This window comes from Phasianus colchicus, chromosome 12 (assembly GCF_987193195.1).
Source record: "Phasianus colchicus chromosome 12, bPhaCol1.hap1.1, whole genome shotgun sequence".
Lineage (NCBI taxonomy): Eukaryota > Metazoa > Chordata > Aves > Galliformes > Phasianidae > Phasianus > Phasianus colchicus.
In genome coordinates this window covers 1,841,257-1,866,829 of record NC_143447.1, presented here as the reverse complement: position 1 = coordinate 1,866,829, position 25,573 = coordinate 1,841,257, and the positions used below count along the sequence as shown (strand labels likewise).

The following is a 25,573-nucleotide window of genomic DNA, read 5'->3' as shown; positions in this document are numbered from 1 at the left end:
GGCAGCCGCGCGAGGGGGCGCGGCTCCGGCAACCCAGCTCCTCCATCCTACTGGAGGGCGGTCCGCTGGTGCGAAGGGATCGAGCTCAGCGGCGCCTCTCAGCCACCAATGGGAGCGCGGGGCGGGGGCGGGGCTAGGCGGCGGGGGGCCAATGAACGTGCGGCGTGGCGCCGCGAGGCATGACGGCGCCGGACAGCGCGGGGCCGCCGGGCAGGTAGGGGCTGCGGGCCGGGACCCGGGTTCGGAACCCGCGGCGGGAGCGGGACGGAGGCGCGGGGCCGGGGCCGCTCCCCGGGATCGGGGGAGGGCGGGCGGCCCTCGACCCGTCCCGGGCCGCGGCGGCGGGCCGCGAGGCGAGCGCGGAAGGTCACGGCGCTGCTCCGTGCGGCCCTGAGGAGATCCCCGCGTCCTCGAGGCGCCGAGCGGCGGCCCCGACCGAGCGCGGCCCCGTTCTGTCCGCGCGGCGCTGCCCTCGGGCGGCGGAGCGACGGGCGGCGCGCGGCCGAGGGACGGGGCTCACGGGCTGTTCCCGCAGCGCCGCGCCGATGCACGAGCGGGCCGCCCCCCCGAGGAGCCCCCAGCCCATGCCGGGCCGCGACAGGCTGCAGGCGGCGTCCAGGGAGCGCAGCGCGGAGGCCCCGGACGGCAGGTGAGTGCCGGCTGCTTCTCCCGTCCCGTCCCGTCCCGTCCCGTCCCGTCTCGTCGCGGAGAGCCGGCCCCGCGCTGAGCCGCGCCTTGCTCTGCCCGCAGCCTCGAGGTCCTGAAGGAGGAGGACATCAAGAAGTGCCAGAGGGAAGCGGTAAGTCGCTGCGCGGCTTCGAACCCTGAGCGCCGGGGGAGCAAAGCTCTGCGCTGGGCTCTGCGGGGGTTGAAAACGGAGCTAAATGTTGGTTGTGAGTGGAGAGCTCGCCCCGTTGGGTTTGGTGCTTTGAGAACGGCGCAGGGAGCACCCGGCTGGCACACAGCAGTATTCTCACACAGCAGCACCCCGGGGCTCAGGGCTGCCCAAGCAGACCCGGACCAACCCCGCTGTGTGTGTTGGAGCACGGATGTGCAGGCACGGTGCCCCCAAACCCTGTCCAGCTGGCATCGTGACGTGGGAGATCAGCCCGGTAATCCAAAGCCACGCCAGGCGGGTGGACATCTGGAGCGTGTCCTGCTCCCGCAGCAAGGAGAGTGCTTGGGTGCAGTACAAGCCAGCATCCAGGTCCACTGTGTGCCTGCAGCCGTGGGGCAGCGGGTTCTCAGGGCTGCCCCGCTTTGACTTGGCTCTGTGCTTGGCGGGTAGCAGCTCCTTGTCCCAGAGCAGATATATTTAGCAAAATATTTTGCTGATTATTCAGAGGAATCTGGGAGGGCTGTGTGCGCCAGGCAGGCTGCCAGGGAGCCGTGTGCTTCTCCTGTTGTGCTGGGGCTGAGGGCAGCTCGGTGCCCTCGGAGCAGCAGGGGGATGGGGGGTGTCTGGGCCACCCCCAGGTGATGCTCAGCCTGATCCTCTTTGAGCCGCACTGATCCGGTGGCAAGGTGCGTGGCGCAGGGGTGACCTTGGTGCAGGGCTGTGCTGCATTTCTCCCTGCCTGCTGTCTCCCTCGGGTCTTTGCCTGGATTGCAACTGTGCCACGAGTGCTGGCGGAGGGGCAGGGGGCAAAAACCTGCCTGAGCAGCCTGAGTGGATTTAGTGCAAAATCACTGAGCTTCTGCTGTGCTTTTAGCTTAAATCGAGCTTATTTGAGCACCTTGAGGTGCGCACTGCTGCCGAGCTGCGAGGAGGGACTGCGACACAACTGCCATGGCACGGCGCGACGGGCGCAAAGCAAGTGTGGCAATGCCTGTGGGGCAGAAGGGAGAAACATCCGTCAGCAGCATAACTGCTGCGGTGGAGAGAGAGTGGAGGCTCAGCAGCTCTTTAGATAGCTCGTAGCTACCGGTGGGAATGTTTGTGGGACCGTCCTGAGCCGCTCAGAGCTGGCTGCTGGTGTCCTCTCCCCAGTGCTCCTATCTCCTCCTCTTTCTCATTGTTTTGCTCTGCTGTCTTGCAGGCTGCCAGCAAGTACAACTCCCAGTACCACAAGCTGTTCAAGGACATCCCGACGGAGGAGAGCGTGCTGAAAGGTGGGCAGTGCGGCGCGGTGTGGGGCAGGAGGTGTGGGGCCACCAGGCTCTGACACCGCTCTGCTCCGCAGTCTGCTCCTGTGCGCTGCAGAGGGACATCCTCATCCAGGGACGGCTTTACATCTCCCCCAACTGGCTCTGCTTCTACGCCAACCTTTTCGGGAAGGACATTAAGGTAATGTGGTGCCCAGCACACCCCTTCCCCCATGTCCACTGCCCCATCCCAAAGAGCTCACTGCAGTACAGCTCCCTGTGAGCCACTGACGTTCCCTTCAGTGCTTTGCACTGAATCCGGCTGTGCCTCTTCCTCTGGTGACCTGCAGACTGTGCCTGGGAGAGCCAAGTACTGCTTTGGAGCAGGATTCTCCCAGGCAGAACCTGGCTTGAAGGGAGATGAAAAGTTCCAGAGGATTCTGGAGGGGGTGTGAATCTCTTCTGGCATTTCTGCTTGATCTACGCTGACTTTCCCCACTAATGTTGTGGCTGACGGAGATCTTTGAGGGAAGCGACTTCCTTTCAAGCTGAGCTGTGGAACTGCATTATTTATGTCGGCAGCTTGAAACAAATCTATCTGCGGAGGCACAGCACATTGCTCGCCAGGCTGAGCGCGTTGCAGCTCTGCAGATTGCATCCTCACTGGTTTTTAACCGCTGCCCTGCTTGCAGGAGTTCTTGCAGTGAGCTTTTGGGATGCACTGTGTTTGTGTTGGACGGCAGTTTCCCTGTGTTCTCGCAGTTTTGGTTGGGCGGAAACTGATTCCAAGCTGAGATTAACGTTGGGGGGTTGCCATGACCTTTAATGAAAACAAAGCAGTCTCTGGGAAGCGCCAGCTCTCCACGTAACTCGCCACGTCCCTGCCTTCCCAAAGTGATTGCACGCCCGTGTGCTTCGCCTGCAGGTTGTGATCCCTGTGGTCTCCGTGCAGCTCATCAAGAAACACAAGACGGCGCGGCTGCTGCCCAACGGGCTGGCCATCACCACCACCGCCAGCAGGAAGGTACTGCAGTGGCAGGGCCTTCCGTCCTGCTGGGCCGCTGGGGAACTGAGCTCTGTGCTGGCAGCTGGCCAGGGCAAACGTGGAGTTCTGCTTTTGTTTCTGTATTTCACTTTGTTTCTGTCCGAAGCAAACACTGAGCGAGACTCGTCTGAGCTCAGCCAATCCCTGCCAGGCTCGATAAACCTTTAAACTTCTTACAGCCAAGGAGGGGATAAACTCGGGCCACAATTAGGCTGGCACAGAACTTGGTTAATGGGCTGAGTGTGAGCTGTGGCTGAGCTCTTAACATGCACTGCTTGTTGCCTACTGAAATGTGCTGACGTAGCCCTGCTGGGTGCCCTGCACCCGCTCCTGGCAGCGCTCTGCGGTGGCACCGTGGCACAGCGTGGGCTCTGGGCTGCTCAGCCCAGCTGCCCCTTTGCAGCCCTTCTGCACTGCCGAGGTGATGTGAGCTGCTGTCCCTGGGATCCTTCTTGTCACTCCAGGTGCCACTCAGAGCCACGGGGACCAAAACTGGCCCTGAAAAAATCTGTCCCAAGCTTGAGCAGGCTGCAAAAATAGAGCTGGGGAGCTGAGCAGGGAGGTGGTGCGGGGGAGGGCAGGGGGACATGGCTCCCATGGGGGCAGATTTGAGGGCAGGATGTCTCTGCCTGCCTTGTGGATGGGGAACCAGCGCTCCTGGGCACGTCAGTCTGTTTGCTGGTCTGTAGGAAGGATTGGGGTCAGGGCGGAGGAGAGCCCCTCCCATTGCCTTCTCTCTCTTGCAGTACATCTTTGTGTCGCTGATCTCCCGTGACAGTGTGTACGATGTGCTGCGGAGGGTCTGCACACACCTGCAGGTAACGCTGTGCGTGGCTCCCATCCCACTCTGCCTGTTTTCCATCCCAGCATCCCACTGGCTGTTTCTTGCTTTGGGGTGCGCTGTTGAGCTTCACAGAGCCAGTCCTGCCCACAACATCCCAGCAGGATGTGACCTGTCCCTGGGGTGTCACGCAGTGTCCTGTCCCCGTGACCTGTTCTGTGATCTGTGACCTGGGTCACAGATGAGAGGGACAGAGCCCTTGGAGTTCCTGTGCTCGCCCTTGCAGGGTGTGGAGAGGCAGTGTTTATAATCTGGTGGCTATTCCTGTTCCACCACTATGCACGTTGCTGACTTTTCCCCAGATTTCCTTATCCACATAGTGGAAAAAAATGCCACAAAGAAAAAATTCGTATTAAAAAGCCTGATATGAGGAGGAAACCCACTGCTCCTCGGGCTGGAGCGGAGAGGTGCTGGGAGCTCTTCTGCCTTTGAAGCATGTGGAAAGCGGTGCTGGAGCTGCTCCCAGTATTCCTGTTTTCCTTCTTCGTGGTTCATCTCCTCTGTGTTGTGTAGGGTTTTTGGGGAAATGGAAAGCAGTCCTGTCGGATCACAGTTTGAGTCAGAAGGGACCCTTTAAGTCTGCCATTGCAATGAACAGGGACACCCACAGCTCCATCAGGTGCTCAGATCCCCAGCATGACCTGGGTATCTGCAGGAACGGGGCAGCACTGCCTCTCTGAGCAAGCATTGAAGCAGCTCCTTTGCATAACAGCACACTGGTTGAAAATCTCAGAATCTAATTCTGTAACTTCCATTGGAGCAAGAAGAGGGAAGGCGGTCCAATCCTGTCTTGTCCTCTCTCCAGGTTTCGAGTAAGAAGAGCCTGAGCCTGAAGGAGCTGACGGAGGAGCCCGATGCCGTGTCCTTGGTAAGGGTCAGGATGCTCTGGAGGCTGAGGGCTCTGCTGCAATGCTTTAAAAGCAAAGGCCAAAGTGTGGGAGGTGTGCAGCCAGTGCAGCACTGCCACCCCCAGACACTCCCTGGGGCTCGCTGACGGATGCACAGCTTCTGATCGGTGTGCAAAGTGCCTCTGCTCTCACTGTGGCCTCCTGAACTGATGCAGTTTGCAGCTGCCAGCACTGATAATATGCTGGGCATGTGACTGAATCAGCCAAAAGAAAGGGACAAAAGCCCACTTGTTCTGTCGTGGCTGATGCTCAAGGAGCTGCTGCAGCTGTTGCTGGTCCTGGTGTGTGGCTCTGGGGCTACTCACAGTATCACTGAGCCACTGTGGGGCTGTGCTGCCGTAGGGTTGGGGGGTCTGGGCTGTCAGCATCCATGCATGCTGAAGCAGGGCTGCTGACAGTGACTACAGGATAGGCCACGTGGGCTCTGTGTGACTCTCCTGCTAAAACACATGCAAGGAGAGCGCTGCTTTGCAGCTCAAGTGGTGCCTGGGTGTTTGGTGTCACTGTTCACCTGGGGATCCCCACAGGAGGTGATTGTCCCTGAGGGCAAGTGGAGGAAGGTGTCACCTGCCTCGCTGTCCCTGTCCCTGCCTGATGCTGACTACCAGTGCATCCACCGGACCTCTGTCAGCAGCCTCAGCGCCAAGGAGAGCTTCACCTCTGAGGAGCCCCTGGCCTCAGGTGAGGGATGTGCCTGTGTGGGGATGCTGGGCAGGAGGAGCTGGGCATGCTGGGCTGGAAGAGATGGGGATGCTGGGCATGAGGTGGAGATGCCAGGCTGGAGGAGTAGGGCACACTGGGCAGGAGGAGCTGGGGATGCTGGGCACGAGGAGCTGGGGGATGCCAAGCAGGAGGAGCACTGGGCAGAAGCTGCCCATGCTGACTCCTCTCACCTTGCAGAAAGTGCAATAAATACAGAGGAGGAGCTGGAGGCAGAGCAGGGCTGCGTGGCAGAGCTGAGACCCTCTGACTACCAGCTCCTCAAGATCTTCATCGTGCTGTAAGTGTGCTGGGGCAGGCGGGATGGGGATACAGGACGCACGTGAGCATTGTAACTGTTTCTCCCACCTAGGATCTGCCTGCTGGTCGTGTCCTCCTCTTACCTGGCATTCCGCATCTTCCGCCTGGAGCAGCAGCTCTGCTCCCTCAACCGGGACTACCTCTCCCGCGGGCACAGGAGGTGAGGGACCATCAGGACGGTGTGATCCGGGGGATATTTTGAGATGGAGCAGCTTTCCCCAGCCACTCACTCTGCTCTTCCACAGGTGACCGTCACTCTGGCACAGGACAAGGACCAGGCAGTAGCACTTTGTGTACAGAGCCAGAGGGGCTGGAGCTGTCTTCCAGCTGAACCCTGTGACTTGCACGTGGCCCGGCGTCCCCTCGGCTGTAATATGGGACCAAACTCTCCTCTCCTGCTCCCTGCAGGACCATCTGCTGGCTCGTGGCCATGGCTGCCAACTCCCTGCCAATCCCTTTCCTCCCTGGCACACCGGGGGACGATGGCTTGGGGGAACACAAGCCTCCCTTTAAGACTTGCTGCTAAAACGATCACTGGTTTGTATTCCAGATAAGGGTTTTCTTGCTCAGAGATGACCCGAGGCTCACTGTGAGCCCTGTGACACGTGGATGGGCTGCTTCTGCCCTGCGTGAAGCTGGGACGGGTGCAGCTGCACCACTCTCTTTGTTTCTCTCTGTGACCCCCTCTTCCACCCAGATGCCGCAGGGATGGGGGGTGCCATGCTCCCCTGAGCCCCTCCGTCCTGGAGCAAAGGGGCACACAAAGCACTTTAGGGTCCTCCACAACGGGTGTCCTCGCTGGGGCCCGTGCCTGGGAATGGTGCTGGACCAAGGCTTCGTTAGCCCTGCTTGCCTCGTTAAGATGTCCCAAAAGGCCTGGCTGAGAACAGCCAGGGTCACGTTGTGTCCGTACGCGTGTCAGCCTTTGTCACCGTGCGGAGCCATGTGTTGGAACCCTTCCCCTGCGCTCACACGTCCGGTGCTGCGGTGTGCTGGGGAGATAGGGGATACCTGTGCGATTTCTCTGTTGTATTTTTCCTGTTTTTCGGGAACTAAAAGTGCTGATGGGGCCAAATCCCTGAGCCCTGGGGAAGAGCTGGCTGCCCGGCTCGAGGCTGTGAACGTATTTTAAATGATAATAAATGGTGATTTTTCTAGCAGTGCTGTGAGCATTCTGTGTCGACGCCGGGGTTGCAGCGGGACGTTTGGTGCTCCTGTGTGCCTGGCTGTGTTCCCTGGGTGCACAGAGTGAGGACGTGGCTCTGTGAGGCCTGCCCTGGCTTAGTGCTGGGGTGGTCCCGGCTGTCCCTGTGCCATGGCTGGAGATGGTGGTGTCCCTTTGGAAAGATGTCTCCAGCCCCTGGTGCCACCACGTGTGCCTGGCCGGGAGGCACAGTGCTCCTGTGGTGCTCCGAGTCCTTTCTCCAGCGCCGAGTGAATGCCACAAGGGGTCCGGAGGGATCTGGACAGATCCCCCAGCGTTTGTCTCTGTAAATGATGGGGCCGGGACAGATTCTGGGGGAACACGAGGCGGAAGGTGCCAGGGACGAATTCTACGCCAGGTGGCAGCAAAGGCTGCGGGATCTGTGCTGCGGCGGCGGCAGGAACCGCTTGGGGACAGCGGCCGGGAGAGACGGGTTGAGCCTTCCTCCTCCTCCTCCTCCTCCTCCTCCTCGTCGAGCAGCCCCGGCCCGCGTTCCCTGCCAGCATGAGCTGACCCTGGGGCACGTTTCGGGGATGCAATACGAACGGGACAAAGCGGGATGACGCCTCATCAGCTCCATTCTAGGGTGATTCTTTCAGCGGCTCAAAGTGGTTCTCTGTGCTGAGCTCTCCTTGGGATTACTTCCTTGTGTCTGTGCAGTACCGGCTGATTTTAACTCAGCGGGGAGCGTGTTTGGGGACTGAACTCAAGGCAGATGGTTTTGTCTTGGGTAGAAGAAGAGCAAAGTGGGAAGTACTTAACCATCTCTCACTGCTGTTTAGCAAAAAGCAAATCCACGTTTTGGGTTGTGTTGTTTCCCAGCCCTGAAGGTGAGGTGCCCAGCCGGAGCTGCAGGGCGCTGCCCGCTCTGCAAACACTGCAGCAGTACACGTGTGCTCATGCGGTGGTGAGTAAGGTGTGCACGTGGGCACTCCAAGCATAACCCTCCCAAGGCTCTGTAGGAACTTCTTCCGTGTCCCAGCACTGGAAATTGGCCTCTCCTTGTTTCCACAGTCTTCCATACAGCTTTGCAGGGAAGGCTTAGGATTTCTCTAATTAAAAGATGTTGGTGCTTGACCTCTCAATGTTGCTCATTGCCCAAAAATGAGTTTTAGAGGTTTGTTATTATTTCATCTCGTGTGCCCAGCTCGGTGTTTGCACTGCAGTACCACCCGTAGGCTCCTCATTCCCCCAGGTCAGGGTGCTGTTCCCCAAGGCCTGGGCTCCTTTATTCTGGAAGCTGGTTGTTTTCTCCTCCAGGTGTTTGCCTGCCTGCTGTGTGCCTGTTTGCTCTTGATGACGCTCAGGATGGTCCTATTTGCTTTTCTTTATGCAAAGAAACAACATGTAAAAGCTCGGGGTGCACCAGCCCTCCTTGGCAGCTTGGTCATCTCTGACAGCCCTGCCCTCCTTACAGGACAGAGGTGACTCAGGAGGCAGCTGTGTGTCACAGCCTTCAGACAAGATCTCCAGGTGCCTCTCTCCCATCACCTGCTGTCCTCGTGTCCCCGAGCAGTGCCTGGTCACAGCCTCTGCTCCGCCCACTCTGCTCTAAATCCCCCCTCTAAAGCAATGCTTCGATCACACCATGCAGTTCCTGCGCTTGCTGCAGTGCCACTTTGCTTTAGCAGCTGCAGGAGCGGTGCCTGGGAAGAGGAGGACTCCAGCAGCAAGTCAAAGCCCCCAGTATGATGCACAGAAACACATGGTGGGACAGCTGGGCACCGCCGTGCCGCTAGGTGCTGGTGTAAATACCACAACTCAGTCAAGAGTAGGGTTTACTTAAAGTTTTATTTGTGGTTCCCCCAAGAAAGAAGGGACCCAGGAGTTTTATTCCTTCACCCATTCCTCCCATTTGGGTACAGACGGGAGTTAACGCCATCGCACCAGACAGAAGTATTTGTTGGCATTAAACACACAGCTCATCCGCAACGTCTCTGAGACGCGACTGCACTGCGGGGTGCAGAGGTGTCTCATCTGGGGAACGGCGCTGGCTGGGCCTCGTAGAACCTACGCTCCAAAGGAAATTCCCTCAGCAAGAGACTCGATGCTTCTTTGGGGTTTTTGGATCCATCCGAGCAGTGGAGGTGATTTCCCAGGGAGGAAAGCCGCACGCTGCCGGCTGCTCACCTTTGGTAACGACTCAGAGCTCCATTGTGTGTGTGTGTGTTTGGAGCAGTCTGCCAGGCTGCATCTACTTACCTTTCTTAAAAACAAGGGGAGCTGAAGACACTTATGCCCCACACTACAGCTGGCCATCGCTGTGCTGGTGCTGCAAACAGGATGCATGGGGAGGTGCAGGTTAAAGGAACTCCTCTGCCTTTTTGAGAGTTGTTTTTAACCTGGATTTCCTTGATCCAGTTGGCACCCGTGTGTTCTGAGTGTGGCAATCATGACAGAAGGGTATTAGGGACCAACATTTCAAACTTCAAGGAGACTGTTATCTTTGGCTTTTATACCTCAAATTCTGCCCCTTTGTTGTCCTTGTTTTTTTGTTTTTTTTTGTTTTTTTTTCTTAAATTGGGGTAATACAAAAAGTGCTTCTGTGCTACAGCAAGCACAGCAAAAGATAATGAGGGCTGGGGAATGGTGCAGCACCGTCCCCCAAAATGGAAATGACCTAAAATCATGAAGAAAAAAAAAGACTTCAAAGACAGAGCGTCACTTTCCATTTCAATTATGCTTCCTTTCCTAGGAGTTGTTTTCTCAGCTTCCTATTCACCTATTCATCTTCCAGTAGCTCAGAGCCAGGCTTTAATTTGTAATCAGAGCAAGCAGGGGTGGAGAAGGAGGAAAAAAAAGGAACAAAAAAGAAAAAAAAAATAAAGCTACCTTCATACAGGCAAGGAGCAGCTATCTGTAGAACACTGATTTTTGCCCCATTCTGCAATTCACTGCAGCATTTCCTTTTGAGTCTGATCACTGGGCATATCTCACTATCAAGTGTTTGAGGGAACTCCAGCATTGCTGCTGCAAACACCCAGAGCTGGAGGTGCAGATGAGGGCTGTCCACAATAAAGCATTCTGTGCTTGGTTTTAACAGGCATTGCTAAACCAGAAAGGAGCAGCAATGCCCCCTAATTGAAGACACCTAATGAGGGTGCGTTGCTTGCTGGGCAGAGGTGAAGTCTCTTTAGCACCCCATTTTGCCACAGCAATGAGCGTAAAAATCAGCACAGACAGGGAGATTTCTTTGAAAGCCAAGTGACTTCATTGGTGGGAAGCTGAAAGGCCGGTGACTTCCAGAGGAGACTAAGGCTTTGTGAGGAGGGCACTGTGGGTTGGAACCATGCTGAAGGAGTTACATTCTTCTTGAGGGGAAAAATCCTGAGCGTGGGCACCTCCCTCAGGCACTGAGAGCGGCGACTTGAGAGCACCCAGATCACTTCTGTGTGAGCTTGGTAATGAGAGCTTTCCATTCGCTTCTCTTCTGTGTGATGTAGGAAGGGGTGAGGAGCTGTAGCAGAGGCTCTTGCTGTTCCCTGAAGTACCCTTGGCACAGAGCCTCGGTGTTGCAGATCACATACATCCCGCAGTCATAGCTGTTCTGCTGGGCCGGCGCCTTCTCCTCCACGAAGGTTGCTTTGCCTCCTCTTTTCCCCAGGAAGGCCTCCAGTTTCCCTGCCACTTGCTTGGCATGAACAGAGTTGCACTTGCTGTGGGAATCATAATGGGCAAAGCACTTTTTGTCCCTGAAGTAAACCAGTAAGCTCCAGTGGGTGCCCCCTGCTGCCTGGTTGGAGTTATCATTGATGGGCAGGAACACCAGCTTCTTGTGAGGCAGGTCCAGTGGCTGAAGGAATATGGCTATTTCGTCCTGGCTAAGGGCACATTTGATGAACTGAGCCACTTCGGGGCTGATAAAGCAAATCTGATCACTAAATTCTTGGAACTGGTCGCTGGCAAAGTACTCAAAGGCAAAACCAATGATGTGGTCGTTGAGCCAGTTCGGAGGGTCCAGCAGGGCAACATCTGACTGCCTCAGCAAGCTGTCCATGTAGCTGAGAACCACAGGGTCCATCCTGCACCCGGTGGGAACACTGCGCTCCAGGAAACTTCAAAAGCTGGAAAACAGAAAGGGTAGAAGAGGAATTATACAACAAGACCACACCTTTGACAAGATACCGTGCCACAAACATCCTCCTCAGCAGGCAGCCAGCAGCAGAGCGAGTCTCCCAGGGCAGTATCTGAAGGATCAACACAGGCAGCATCTGCCAGGCGCAAGGCTGAGAGGCGCGCTGTGCGACGGGCTGAGCCAGGCTCAGGGAGCAGCACCGATTTCACGGCAGCAATCTTCACCCGTGGGCGATCTCAGAGCAATTCTGTTAGTGGTGCAGCACAGGTGTGGCAATCGCTGCGATCCCTGCAGCCCTGCTGTCTGTGAGGGCTCCTGAGGGCTGGCATCAGCAGGGCTGTGCGCTCCCTCAGCACGAGGCCCGCCGCAGGATGACCGAAGCGGTCGGTGTAGGTGAGTAAAGTGGAGCCTCACAGGGTGACAGACAGCAGCTCTGTGCTGCGGGGACTGCACGCAATTCCTGCGTGGGATTTCGGTAATTCATGTACCAGTGAGGCAGGAAAGTCCACCAAATATCCGTCACCAAAGCAAGGCTCGCCAAAGGTAAGCGTTCTGCTGGCTACTGCAGGCTTCCTGGATTTTAATTAGCAATCACGTTGCCCGAGCGTGCTATGATGTGGCGACCTGTAAGCTGGAAGGGCGCAGCGCACCAGACGTCCCGGCCCTGCGTGGCACATGACGCAGTTCTGCCTTACAAGCAAGCCTCACACCGCCTTCCTGCTGCCTTCGTTCCCAACGGCAGGACGCGCCGCAGCGGCCCGGCGGAAGGCTGAGGCCCGACCCTCACGGCCACGCGAGGCCACGCGAGGCCCCGCGCCGCCCCTCCCGCCGTGCCCTCAGCGCCCCGCGCCCTTCAGCGCCCCACTCCTCACCTGCCGCCTCATCGCCCGGTTGCCGGGCGCCGCCGTAAAGCAGCGCGGCGGGGTGTCGTAACGCGAGCCGGGCGGGGCGGGGCAAGGCGGGGCGGGGCGGGGCCGACTCCTCCCCTCCCCTCCCCGCGCTCCCCCCTCCCTCCCCGTGGCGGCGCGCGCCTCAGAGCGGCGCGCGGGCAGCGGGCGGGCAACGCGAGCCGCCCCCCCCCCCCCCCCTCCCACCCCAACCCCCCGCCCTGCTGCCCGATCCCACCCGCGGCGCGCGCCGGGACCAGGTGAGCACTGAGCGCTGAGGGCTGGAGAGGGGAGAGGGCTGAGGGGGGCACCGCGACCCCCGCCCCGGCGCGGCGGGGCCTTTGTTGCGAGCGGGGGGCGGCGGGGAGCGGTCCAGCGGTCCCCGCGGGCTGACAGCCGCCATCTGCGCCGGGAGCGGGGCGAGGCGCTCCGTGTCCGCCGCGGGGAACGGCCGCGTCGCGGCGGGCGGCGGCCCCGCTCCGAGCACCGCGGCTCCGCGCCCCCGTCCGCGCCTCCGCTCGGTCCGAGCCGCTCGGCGCTGCGCCGGGCGGGGACTGCGGGCGGCCCGGGGCTGCGGTGCGTCCCTGCATCTGCACCGTGTGCGGCCCTCTGCCTTCGTCGCTGTGTCTGCGTGCAGCCCCGTGCCTCCTCTGGTTAGCCCTCTGTCACCCCCCGTGTCTGCGTTCCCCCCCGTGTCTGCGTTCCCCCCCGTGTCTGCGTTCCCCCCGTGCCGATATTCCCCCCGCACCTTCTGCATCCTCCCCTCTTTGCCCCTCCGTCTGTAAGCAGCCCTTTATCTCTGTACCCACCCTGTGCGGCCCTTTCCACCCGTTCTCCCACCCCCCTGTCACCCTCTGCCCCCCCCCCCCCCACTTTCTGGAGGCACTCCGGGCACCGTCTCTTTCTGGAATTTTCCAAAATCCACGAGGAACGGAACGCTCCCTCCCACCGGCGATCCCCGCTGTCCCTGCCCGGCGCTGTGCTTCGCAGGTGTCACTGGCAGGGAGCTGACAGCACAGAGCAGGCGGTGGGAGCCACATCCCATAGCGGCGATGGCAGAGCTTCGCCTCCCCTCGCCTCGCTCCTGGCCCCGCTTTTCGCTGTCGGTCTGCGAGGCTTTGGTGCGGGCTGCACGGGGCTGGCAGAACTGAGCTGTGTGACACACGGCCCGTCAGCTTTTGTCCCCATCGGCTCGGCGCGATGCTGGCGGTGCAGCGGTGAGGATGGGGTGTTGGATGTACAGTGGGCAGGCACTGCGCCGGTGTTCCGTGCCAATCTGTGGCGGCCTCAGCTGCCGTCTCTCACGCTGAAGCTGAGCTTCCATCCCTCGCGTTCTGCCGAACACCTAAATGTCATCTTCCTGAGTTATCGTTATCGTGGCCATTTTGGTGAGCGTTCAGCCCTTTTGCAAGAAAACCTCTGAGAATGTTAAGCATGCGAGGTCAGGCGCCTGGGAAACATGAAACCCGGGGTTACCTGTGCAGCCTCAGCGCTGCCCATCTCGAGGTGCTGCGGCTGCACCACTGCTCCTCATTGCCTGCCCGCTGATTTCCCCAGGGATGGTCTCCAGCTCCCCGGGATCCCGGTGGGGATCCTCCGACTCACCAGGGAGTCAACAGGGGGAGTGCTGTGAGCACAGGGAAGCACCACTTCTCATCCCCACGCTGCTCCCACTGCCTGGCACCGCACCCACTGAGGTGCAGGGCCAGCCCTTGTGGCTCTGAGACCATCCCATCTTCCTGAAATTTTAGCTGCCAGGTGTTAGAAAAGCATTCATTTTGCAGTGAGTACAATCCGAAAGCCGTTGGTCAGGTTTGGAGTGGTGTTTTCTCAGCAAAAAGCACATGTCTGGTTGGGAGGGTGACTTCTGGCAAGGTCTAATACTTGTTCGAACCGTTGGGTGTAATTGCTGTAAATGTATATTTATCGGGGGAAGGAGCATTGTCGAGCCTTGCTGTTGAAGCATCCTAGCTGGTCTGATGGGATTTGTAGATTCCTGCTCCCAGCTCTTTTATAACTAACACAGAATCGCAGCTCCTTCTGCATGTGAAGCCCTCGAGCAGCACTGTCATGAACCGAGTGCTGCGGGAGGGCTGCTGGCTGCTGCAGGAGCCCAGGAGCTGCGCAGAGGCTGGGCTGCCCGCTGTCAGGCCGACAGCAGTGAGCAGTGCAGCTGGTGGGGCAGGGCTGCAGGCAGGACTGGGTGTCAGGAGCTCTTATTGTGGAGGTTTAAAAGAGCTGCCTGATTTTCTCAGGCTGCGGTCCTGCTTGCCTATATTTGCCTAACTCCCTCTTAAGCAAACGGGATTTCTCTCTTTTCTGAAAGTAAACGTGGCTTAAAGTTTGCAAATTTGATACTTTCTCAAGCATTCCTTCAGGCAAGAGCAGGATAATGAGAGATTTTTGCCTGTGTCTGGAAGGCTCCTGGCTCCGAGGAGCAGCCCGCGGGTTGCTTGCACTTCCTGCTACGTGTTGGCGTTTGCAAACGCTGTGCTGTGCTCTCAGGTTCCGCGGCTGCAATGGCTGTGAGGGGGAACGCAGAGCATCACTGCTGTGTCCCCACTGGGGCTGCGACTGTGGATGTAAAATTTGTCTGTAGGTTTGGGTAGGTGTTTGAAAGCACAGGTGTCTGGGACTTAGCTGTGTGAACTGTGAGACTCCTGACAGATGATGATGCAGAAGATAAAAAGGGAAATGCTATAGGCTTCGTTTTCTCTGCTAGACTCAGTATTGTCTTGCTGCTGTGTTTGGCAGGCCGAGCATCACGGTATTACGTTTCTTGCTTGTGTGATTGCGGTGAGTGCTTTAACCCCTGTGCCTGGGAAGTCAAAAATCTAAAAGTAAGCTCAGCAAACCGCACATCCTCAGAAAGCGTTCCAAAAGAGAATGTCTCCTGGCAGAAAGTAGTCTTTAGCATTGAACTGATTGCTCTGCCTTCAAATGCCAGCTCTGTTAGCTGTCTGTGAGGAGGAATCACGTAGCAGGTATCTATAGAAAGCTCTTACAGGTGAGTGAGAACTGTGAGAAATGCTTTTTTTGTTTAAACCACAAGCTTGATGCTGCCCAATTGTGTGTTGCTGTTTCTAGATGTTTTCCTTTACAGTGAAGCTGCTGCTCCAGAATCCTGCTCATGCAGTTGCTGGTTTGCATTGGTCATCCTTAACACTTCAGGTGGCAGTGGGAGAGGAAATGACCCTCTGGGCTCCATGATTCGGATGAAGTGTCTGAGGAGAGCGGGGTTATCCCTGACCTTGGTCAGGAAGCTCCAGTGAGAGCACATGGTTCCGCTCGGTGCCCGCAGGTCCGCGATGCTGGCACCACGCTGTCCTGATGCCATTAAGCTGATCCAGCTGCCAGCTTCTGCTGAAAGCGGATCTGAGCTGGCTGCAGTTAATGGCTGAGGGAAAGGAGATCGCTCTCAGCTGGATCAGCTCTCTGGTACTGACTTGCTCAGCGACCTAAGTGGTGTCCATTGTCAGTTGCTTTTAGGGTATTCTGAGGGCCCTGCGAAGCCCTTAGACTTAGCTTTGTCACAGATGGGGCTGGGTCTTGTGCCAAGCCCGTCTTCCGCTAAGGAGGATAAGCCTCCAAGTGAGAATTGGCTCCAAGTTTCCTGGGTTCCTTTGGTTTCCTCCTGAAGGTTGTCGTTAATCATCAGGCCAGACCCTTTTGATGAAGCGTGCTAAGCTTTGGGATGGGACATGCAGTGGCTGTGGGGCAGCGCTGCTGGCTCACGTGCCGCCTGGTGGGCTGCAAGGGGATTAGTGGGAACTTGTGCACTTGCATTTTCTGGTTTTCATTCTGCTTTTGTGACCGACAGCCTGAGTGAAGCCTTTGAAATGAAATGGGACGAGTGCCGCAAGATGAGAAAGCCTTTACTCATGTTCAAAACAGCAACAACAACAAATATCTATGGACTTCTCTGTCAGTCATGAATCTCATTGCTGATTTCTCACCTTGAATCGCATCTGGTGCGCTGCAAAATGACCTCGTGCGCATTGTAGAGTTGCTCCCTCTCTGGATGCCTGTTTGCAGTCTGTGCTTCTATCTCTCAAGCACAGGTAATCTGACAGCCACAGGTAATCTGACAGCCTTTGTGCTGGCTTCTCATTGAAATTCTCACGTCTGTATTCCGTTGGTTGTGCTGAATGGCCTTTAGAAAGGAGCACGGTCCCAGGTACCGTGTGTCAGCCGGTGGTGGCTGAGTGCTAATGGCAGTGGAGTGTCTAACCCATCTTTGAAAAATCCTTGCATGGAAAAAAACGCACCACGCCGACCCACGTCATGAATATTTTTGATAGATGGCCAAGAATTCTTTTATTGTATTCCACATCTACATGTTGGTTTTGTTTTGAGTGATGAACTTAGAACAGTTAACTTAAAATATTTACTTTAGAGGACTTCCGTGAGCCTACTGTTTTTTGGTAGGTATGTAGACTGGAATACAACCCTCAATAACACTGACATTTTCAGTTTTGCAAGACTTGTCTGAGGTAAGGAAGGATTACGTTGGTTTGCGCTTGTTGGGTGTGTAGGACAACAACCTCCCCTGGAAGGAATTACTAAATGATTTAATTGTTGTGGAATGCTGTCCCATTAGGTAGAAAAAAAAGAAAAAAAACCAACACCAAACCCAACCATCGAATGCAATAGATCATTAGAAATGTAATGCTTGATTAAAAGGGTGTGAAGCAACTTTTTAAGGCTTCGGAATAAGTGCTGTTGGGAGAAAGAGGTTCTGTTTGTAAATTATCCTTTTTTTCTTTGAGGAATTAAGAGCTGTGCATGTGCATTGAAGGCTGCGTTCAGCCCCAGTTTGCCAATCAGTCAGCGAGCAGAGGGCAATTACGTTGGTTCTGTTGCTGCTCCCAGTGGTGAAGAGAGCTGAACAGCTCCTGTTTGAAGAGGGATTTTGGCAGACGTCATTTAAACGCAGGACCATTGTTATTCTGTTCATTTTCATCGGGGAATAAAGATAGTGCTGGCTCAGGGCTTGCTGAAGCAGGAGGAGGATGCAGCAGAGAGGCAGCTGGCTCTGGATTTGGGCCATCTTGCAGTGAGGTGAAACACGGCAGCGAGCAACAAGAGCGTGCCGTGCTTATCCTGCCGTGCTTTATGGGGAGACTGTTGCACCAGTAATCCCTACAGGCACACACTTGCATTTTGTGTCAGGGGAGCAGACTGGTTCACCACGGCCATCGCCTCGGATAAGCTCACCCAGAGATGCGTCCCCGTGCCTCGGAGGTTCACTCGGAGGTAGCGCGGCAGTGCAGAGCGGAGGTCAGGTCACGTTTGCTTGCTGCAGACAAATCCCTGAAAAAAGGGTTTGTTCTGTATGGGCCTTCTGTGGCTGGGCTCAGTGCAGGCGTGTAGGCAGAGCCAGAAATGCTTGAAATAGGTCAGGTTGAGGCCAGTTCGTTGTTTGCTGGTGGACATGGGGGGTTTCCTTGCCAGCTGAAGGTGGAAATCTGCAAGTTGCTAGTTGGGAACGTAATGCTGGTGCAGAATCTTAAGATTCTGACTAAATCGCAAACACAATGAACTATCCAAAAGCGATTTGAGGAGTCTGTAGGTGGGATTTTCTGAACCAGAAATAACTTTTTCTGCTGACTGCGCTACCCTCATCTCGTTCCACTTGAGGCAACTGTAAAATTCCCTGCAACGCAGGGCCTGTCTCAAGGCTGATGGTGGTGCTTCTCCAAACACATCTCCGAGCTCACTGCTACACGCAGTGATTTGGTTAAGGAATTTATTAACCTTCAGCAGTGTTATTTTTTCATGCAGGACTGTAATTGTAGCTCTAGGCAATAAATTACCAAGCAAGATTACTTGCAGCGATTGCCCATTGCTTACCCCTACCACTCTGTAGAAGTGCTGTGGATTTGTGTGTGTTGTTTCATGCTCAAATCCCTTTTTAATTACAAAAAATGGGAACAAAAAGCTTGCCTTTGAAAGTATTGCTTCTGAGCTCAGATTCACTGTATGTATATGAGCTCACGTTCTGTTCCTATCCCTCTCCCACCATTATTTCATTTAAATACCTCTCCAGAGCCGTCACTATTCAGCTGCCGTGAACAATGCCATAAACACAGGGAAAATGAATAGAACACCTCCAGTGAATGGAGGAAGAACAATGGAATAAAGGACAAAAAAAGGACCAACGAAGAGAATACCTTCTTGTAGTGCTAAGAATTCATTGTTTTGTGGCTTTACTGAAAAGAAAGATGATCTGACAACTGAAGCAGGGAAAGGAAGAGCATCATCTGTTGCAGAGCCACTCGGCTGTTGGGGTTTTTGTGCTTTGTTAAAGTTTGCTGTTCATCAGTGCTGCTGCCCTCCTTGCGTGTAAGTCCGCACACTGCTCTTGTCTTTGGTTTGTCCAGGAACCTGTGGAAGTTGGGATTAAAGCTGAGGGAGAAGTTTCATGCAGCTGTTGTTGTGTGAAGGTTGGCTCTGATGGGAGCTCTCTGGTGCTGAATATGGACAGCTTTCAATTATACATAAAAAACTCTTCTGAGCCTCAAGTTAAAAGTAGCTCTGTGTCTGATGCTTGGTGGGAAGATTGCAATCTTGTCTCTTGCATTATGTTTATTTCTGGTAAAAGTGAAATCCTTGAAAGAGTGCTTCTTCATTCAAATGAAAAAGGGGCTTTTGAAATTAAAACTCAACACGTAGACATGGATTTAAAGTGTTCTGGGTGCAGTTTTTCTGTGCGCTTTATGAGTTGAATCTGCTTGAGTAGGGACTCGAAAAGCTTTTGGAGACTTTTGATCTGGGATGACTTTCTCTCCTTCTGTGCAGGTTTTCTGGGGGCACTAGGATATGTTCTTTTCTTGCAGATATGCCTTTCAGGGATGGAGGGGACAAGTATTCAGAAAACGTGAACAATTTTCCTTGGGTGAAGGATCATTACAGCTTTAGATCCTGCTGTTATTAATGACACTCCTGTCAGCTACCATTTAATTTTCTAAATGTCAGAATTCCTTCTTGCAGAATGTGCTTTTCTACATCTTGATACGACCTTTTCTCAGAGCCCTCGAGCTTCTTGATGTCTAGAGACACGATGTGTCCAACAAGATGCTGCAGGATGAGCAAGAGGAGAGGCCATTGCAGTGAAGTCACACCAGTGTTTCCATTGTAAAACATCATTTTCAGCTGCATGGGGATGTTGGAGTTGATTTTAAGATGGGGCTGAGCATATGCTTTTAATGAAGAAGGAGTTCTTTTCATAGAATCATAGAATGGCTTGGGTTGGAAGGGACCTCAAGGATCGTCAGCTCCCAACCCCCTGCCACATGCAGGGCCACCAACCTCCATATCTGATACCAGCCCAGGCTGCCCAGGGCCCCATCCAACCTGGCCTTGAACATCTCCAGGGACGGGGCATCCACAGCCTCTGTGGGCAGCTGTTCCAGCACCTCACCACTCTCATAGGAAAGAACTTCCCTCCAATATGCAACCTAAATCTTCCCTCCCTCAACTTAAAACCATTTCCCCTTGTCCTGCCGTTACCCTTGTAAAGAGTTGATTCCCCTCCTGTTTGCAGGCTCCTTTTAGGTGCTAGAAGGTTGTTGCAGTGAAGTCTTGTGCTTCTCCCACCATCCCTATTCCTCCATGCTCTCTCATCCCCTGCATTCGTTCATAGCTGAGGCTGTGTTGGGCCTTTTTATGTTAAGATATGAGATTGGCAGATTTGCAGACCTAGATTGCAGAGTTACGAGCACAGAGACTTCTGAAGCAGAAGAGAGACAAAGGTGAGAATCTTCCCACTTGAGGTGGAATTAATCCATACTTAGAAGCATGTCTTGTTTGATGAGAAAAGTAGCTGGGTTCTGGCTCTCACTCTGTGAAAATTGAGCTGTGACATGTAATTACAAAGGTTTACATGGCGCGGGGCGAGCCTGAGTCTGGGCAGTGTGGGGCATTTTCCACTGGCAGTCCTTTAGGATTCCACTCTGTGCAATCTTCATGTTTCACAGTGCTAAAAACCTCATTTTGCAGTGAGTGAGTGCTGTGGGGTGATTATGGAAGTATGCATAGTTGTGTGCTCTGAGATGCTAGAATAATAAATATTTAGCTTATGTGCTGATGAATTTGAAGAGGAGAATTTCAGTCTCAGCTGCCATTAGACAGCAAGTAGGCAGTGATGCTAATGCATCTTCAGAAAGCTCCGTGAGACAAATGCCCTGTGGTGCATTCTGTGTGCAGAATGATGGCACAGGATTGAAGCTGCAAAGTCCAGTGGGAAGATGGGAGCAGCAAGCTGAGTTAGCTCTTTGGTGCACCCATACCTGAACATGAAGAAAACATCGGTCAGCCTATTGTAGCAGCAAGGGGGGAAGTAAATACTCCTTGCTTGCTGATAAGAGTATTTTTAACAAATGTTTTATTTTCCTTCCTCATTCTCTACGTGCCTTCCAATTCCTCAAGCAAATAAGGTGTGGGTCCTTCTAGTGCCTTACTGGATGCATAGCTGCATCATCCTCTGCACTTTACGTGTGTTCAGATATGAAGCATTGCATGTCACACGTGTGTGAGCTCCGTGCTAGTTGTGCAATGGGTATTACTTTGAGGTGAGCAGGTACTGCATTGCTTTGGCTCACGTTCTTAGGAGGGATGCCCAACAGATGAACATTGCAGGTGAAGTTTTTCTTTGGCTTGGCTGCCACATTTCACGTTGGAAGGTGATGGAGGTGCATTCACTCTTGCTGTTTTTTGGTTTTTTTTTTCCCCACTTTTTTTGTCTCCAAGTAGCTAGTATGCATGCTGATCTGGTCAAACAATGTGAGCCAGTTGCTGTGGTCTGCAGGGTGTGGCTGCACAAGGTCTTGTTGCTGTTTGCTAGGCTGAGCTGGAAAAGGGCTAATTATAGAGACAGACTGGGGAAGGAAGGGAACAGGGTCAATTAGAGCATCCAGCACAGTTTCCTTTAAATTACTAGTTGAGCTGGATAGATAAAACAATAAAGACACATGGAGTGAGATTTCAAATGCTCTGCTGGAATCGTGTCAGCAACTACAGCAGATGATATTTGCAATTTTGGTTGAGTTTGTAAGTAAGGACCGTGTTGAATTAGTAGTTCTGTTACCAGCGTTGCCAAGTGGAGCTGAGATAGTACTGCTGTTCCTTCAGAAGGGTTTTGAATAGCAGTAGCTTGGGACAGTGGTTTGAATGAGGCAAGGAAATGCGTTGCCCTCAACCGATGAGTAACAGGGACTTGGTGTGATAAAAGAACTGTGTGATGGTTTTCAGTCTAAGATGCAGTATTTCAGGAAAAAAAAAAAGACTACTTTCAGTCATATGTTTTCTGTGAAAGGAAAACGGATCAATCTGGGACGTGTTTTGTCCCTACTCTGAGAGCAGACTGGGGCTGCACTTCTTTTTCTTGAGCTTGTCTTTGAGATTTAGAAGCTTCTTTCTGCTTTTGTGTTTGAGCTAATTTAGATTAGGGGAAATAGTATTTAAAGAGGTGATGCAGAAGCAGTATGACCTTTTGGCTTGTAGTTCTGCAGGTGTGGAATGCAATAAACTCCTATGCAGACTGGAATTCATACAAGTTGGTAAAAATCCTTCAGACCTTTAACACACTCTTGTCTCAATTTTTCTCCTTTTAGGAAAAAAAAAAGCGTGCTGCTTGGCAGACCCTCCTCGCCTCTGCGGCGTGTTTCTTTCTTTTGCTGGTCTGAAGCATGCAATTACTCAGAATTGCTGTGCAGGAATGAATATGGCGGAGTGAGGAGGAAAAGCGGGGAGAAAATGCAAAGTTCTGTTCCTGCTTTTCAATCCAGATTGGCAAGTTCCTTCTGCTGGTGCTGTGACTCATCCCAGGCTTCCTTGCTGGAGGCGACTGCTGGCAGCGCATCAAAGCACCAGCCGTGCTTTCAAACCAGAGTTAACCAGGACTTTTCCTTGAGCAGGGGCTGTTTTTCTTGTCCTGGAACCTTTCATGTGCAGGATGAGTTCGTCTCTCAGGGAAATTCTTGATAAACTCGTGGCAATTTGTCTCCAGGTGGAGAAGGGCTTCTCCTGGCATCTCTGAGCGAGGCACGTCTTGTCCAGAGCATCCTGCCCACCTGGGGGTGAGTTGGAAGAGCGCTGCTGAGGTCTGTGAGGACATCACTGAGCAGAATGGCTTTTCTGCTTCTAATTTCTTGTGTTTGTAGAGCTCGTGTTTAGGGTTTTAGTTCAATTTCTAAGCATAGTGTGTCAGGTAAAAAATGGTATTTTTTATTGCCTTTTCCCAAAAGTATGGGTAGAGGTGCACTCTCACCAAGACTACAATAACAACAGAGATTCTCTCATCCTCTCCTTCATTATTCCGGTCAAGCTAAAAGTAAAGATGATTCTCTCATTACAGTTAAAACCAAGATTGCTTTGAACCTTCCAAACAATACGTGTTTTTTTTTAATAAGCTTATTTATCCCTAGCGAGACAGCTCGAAAGTGTGAGCAGCTCCACGAGGAGGAATGTAACCATGATGCCACCAGGGAAAGATGCAGCTGGGGCCAGTTACATCCCAGGGGCTCTTACAGAAGAAAGACAGTACCTGTTGCAAACAGCTTCATCATTTCAGGTGCATCCACAGGAGCTGTCAGGAGGGCAGTGGAACAGCAGCAGGCGGCTCTGGGTTGGCGTGGGGTCTCGGCACACCTCCAGCCCTCACTGTGGGATTTTGTTTTGAAGGTGTTATGCAAAGAAGGGAAAAGCTTGAGAGAATGTGGAAAGGATGCATAAATGTTCAGAGGCTGCTTCTCTGGATGTATGAAGGGAGACTCTTGGAAAATGATGAAAGCAGCTGCTCTTTTCTTCTTAATGGGTTGGAAATGGAGATTGGCATCCTGAGCTGGCAGAGGAGTCACCCTCTTGATAGTGATCTCAAGTTATACAAGAGGAAGAGCCTTAAAGGTGCAGATAAAAATGTAAAATGAATGCAGTAAGAATGTGTTTGGTTGCAAGCAAAGAGTGATGCAGTCATTATAAACAAAAAAAACAACGCAAACATATTTTTGCTGCAGCTTTCTGTCAAGTTGAGACGGGCAAAGATTGCTGTGGTCAGAGGGAAGCTACTCCTGCAGCTGAGGTTAGTACTTGAGACAGGAGTTCTACAAGTATGAATGAAAGGGAAAAGCATTTATCTTCACTATTTTGTGTGCTAATGGGAAAAAAAGCAACAGACAAACAAACCCGACAAACAGATGTGGTTTTGAGCATTGACACTGTGAGGTGGTATCTTAGCTCCAAAACCCAGTCTGTGCTGATCCTCCTTACCAGCAAGACCCGTATTTTTTTCTGTTTCTATTAAGTTAGCCCTCTCAATTTTGATTTTTGAAGTGGCATTTTATCTGCAGGATCATTCTGATTCCTCTGCTGCTGCTGCATTGCACACACATTTCTTTCCTTCTCCCACATCTTGATTGTTTCCCTTGTGTGACAGAGTTCACAGTGCAGAGCTGCATGGGAGGGGTGTGTTTGTGCATCAGCTGCTCCTCCTGCTTCTGATAGTGTGAAATCCTTGGACTTCTGGAGGGCTGCTATTATAATTACAGGTACATGCATTGCTTTTTCATATTTTTTTCAGATGGTGTTTGTGTGTTGTGCTTTGTGTTGCCTCTTTGTGTTGTGCTCCGTTGTTTTGGGACAATCAGGACATTTTAAAACCAATTTTTTTGCTGAGTCATTAAAGCATCACGTTTTAACGTAGGTTTGTTTTCTGCAAGGAGCAACACGGTGATTGGCAGCAGCAGCATTGAAGTTCTTTTCCACGTGCCTCTGATCTGTCAGCACAACTGCTGATTAGTGTTTGAACAAGCAAGAGAGATCTCTCTGCACTGCTGAGCTCCTGAGCAGTGGTATTTTTACACTATTAGCACAGAATGCAGTATAAACTTGGTGGTGTTTGAAGATCTGCAGTGAGGAAGCGTGTGCTTTCCTGGAAGCAGAGTCAAGTGAGAAGTCAAATGTTATTTCTGTGGCTCAACCTGTGGTTCTACTATTCAGCTGCTGAAGTAATGGTTTAGGTGAGAACATTTCATCACAAGATGTTCTTATTTGTGAGATGCTCAGAATCTCAAAGTAGTTGTGTTTCTCCCTCTGACTGAGATTTTTGGGCAGTCATTAGGCAATTCTTTAAAGCTGTACCTGAGCGCGCACTGTGCCTTTCAGTTGGCATGTGTGCTGGAGAAGATGCTTTGCAGTGCTTTGCTAGGTCTGCGCTAATGATTTGGATGAACTGGGGTCGTCTTTAATTCTGTATGATTGCAGATCTCCGGTCAGGCTCAGCACCATGACTGATCAACTCTTTTCCCTCCCATGACATGCTTAGCCTTGTCAAAGTGTTAGAACCAGCTTCAGTTTTCTCTGTTTCCAATGATTCTGAGTTAACCCTCTTTTCAGGAAATTAGTGGCTTCCTGTAGGCTATTTGTAGTTGCTGCTGGCCGAGAAGAGTGAGGTGATGTCTATGCAATGAAATATGATGAAGTGTTGAGGAGGATTAGCTTTTTCCTTTTCTAGGACTGGGATGGCACAGTTGAGCACGATAGCGGTTTGGGACCAGTGCCACGAGCAACTTCTGCTCTCCTTCATGTTGCTGCAGTGGGGGCACTGAGCTTTGGTGAAAGATGAGCCAAAACTGATTGCTTTTGTTCTCTTGATTTATTGGCTACTTAATTCATTTGGAGGTACTGGGGTGGTTTTCACTGTTTGCTTAGGAAAGCAAAACCAAATGAAATCTGCTGAGAATCCTTCTTGTTTTAGGGAACTGCGTATGGGGTCAGGGAGACCACGGTGATTTCACTGCACGGGTTGTCCGCTGTTGCAGGGACCCTTTTTATGCCCTGGGAACTCACACTGAGGCTCTCCTTCCTGCTCTGCATTCAGCCTCACGCTCTGGACAGGAAGCGGTGAAGGCTGAGTGTGTCTCAGGGCTCCACATGTAATGCACTGCTCGAGCAAGAATAGGAGCATTGGGCTTAAGGCAAGGCTGTACTCTCATTTTGGGGGGGAAATGCCCATTTTCAGCTCTTTGCCTACAAGCAGAAGAATTTTAAGACCTCGGTATTAAGGTTTGACCTACTTGTAGCTGCTTGGACGTATGCACGAGGAGGTGAGGATAAAAGAAAGCACTGCAGCTTCTTAATAGAAGAAACACGACACGCTAATAATGTGCGTGGCTTGGCAGCACTAAGAGGAAGTTGGAGTAGACGTGAGTACTGGAGACATGGAAATCACTGGGGTGCATTCAGGTTGTTCTGGTGGTCTGTCTGTCTGCCTGCTCTGCTGTGTCCTTTCATTGCTCTTTGGAGGCATTGTTAAGGGGAAAACTCACAGCATTTATCTTATTTACTGGCATTTAAAGAATATCTGATGCTATTGTCTGTTCCTTCACACGTGAAATCTAATCTCTGCCTCAATTAGCCTTGGTAATAAGGCTCCTGTGTGATAAGCGAGTAGACAAATATTAGCGTGTTACCACCAAGGTCTTTATCCTTCACCGAGATACGGTGGCTGA

The 25,573-nt window shown here is 53.1% G+C and overlaps 3 protein-coding genes across 18 annotated transcripts in view; 2 read left to right on the top strand and 1 right to left on the bottom strand.

Moving 5' to 3' along the window:
* The first annotated feature begins 136 nt into the window (after positions 1-136).
* Positions 137-7,057, top strand: GRAMD2A (GRAM domain containing 2A). 3 transcript variants are annotated; one of them, XM_031616229.2, is made up of 12 exons: positions 137-214; positions 536-649; positions 751-799; positions 2,040-2,112; positions 2,184-2,287; positions 3,011-3,109; positions 3,877-3,948; positions 4,777-4,839; positions 5,407-5,560; positions 5,780-5,879; positions 5,952-6,059; positions 6,145-7,057. In XM_031616229.2, the coding sequence occupies exons 1-12, from the start codon at positions 180-182 to the stop codon at positions 6,146-6,148; spliced, it is 975 nt and encodes a 324-aa protein (XP_031472089.1). In that variant the 5' UTR covers positions 137-179; the 3' UTR covers positions 6,149-7,057. The 3 variants fall into 3 exon arrangements, with proteins under 3 accessions (XP_031472089.1, XP_090004736.1, XP_090004737.1); XM_090148610.1 differs by lacking the exon at positions 6,145-7,057 and having other exon boundaries at positions 5,952-6,063; XM_090148611.1 differs by lacking the exon at positions 137-214 and having other exon boundaries at positions 488-649.
* Positions 7,058-8,447: 1,390 nt separating this feature from the next.
* On the bottom strand, positions 8,448-12,135 carry SENP8 (SUMO peptidase family member, NEDD8 specific). The gene is made up of 2 exons (XM_031616225.2): positions 12,051-12,135; positions 8,448-11,167 (listed from the first exon to the last, which is right to left on the bottom strand). Exon 2 carries the CDS (start codon positions 11,122-11,124, stop codon positions 10,486-10,488), a length of 639 nt encoding a protein of 212 aa, XP_031472085.1. The 5' UTR covers positions 11,125-11,167; positions 12,051-12,135; the 3' UTR covers positions 8,448-10,485.
* A 132-nt stretch (positions 12,136-12,267) lies between these two features.
* Positions 12,268-25,573, top strand: part of MYO9A (myosin IXA) — a 163,822-nt gene continuing 150,516 nt past the window's right edge. For 10 of the 14 annotated variants that reach the window (XM_090148601.1, XM_090148600.1, XM_090148598.1 and 7 more), the window contains exon 1: positions 12,268-12,325. The gene's annotated coding sequence lies outside the window, so the exon portion shown is untranslated. Of the gene's footprint in view, positions 12,326-12,698; positions 12,719-24,428; positions 25,169-25,199; positions 25,268-25,573 lie in introns of those variants that run through there. The other 4 variants (XM_090148595.1, XM_090148594.1, XM_090148605.1 and 1 more) reach the window with 4 other exon arrangements.

Bases quoted from the DNA above. Each gene is read 5' to 3' on its own strand.
- GRAMD2A (XM_031616229.2), top strand. From the start codon at position 180: ATGACGGCGCCGGACAGCGCGGGGCCGCCGGGCAG. The intron at 3,110-3,876 runs GTACTGCAGTGG...TCTCTCTTGCAG, and splicing joins CCACCACCGCCAGCAGGAAG to TACATCTTTGTGTCGCTGAT. The intron at 4,840-5,406 runs GTAAGGGTCAGG...GGATCCCCACAG, and splicing joins AGCCCGATGCCGTGTCCTTG to GAGGTGATTGTCCCTGAGGG.
- SENP8 (XM_031616225.2), bottom strand. From the start codon at position 11,124: ATGGACCCTGTGGTTCTCAGCTACATGGACAGCTTGCTGAGGCAGTCA.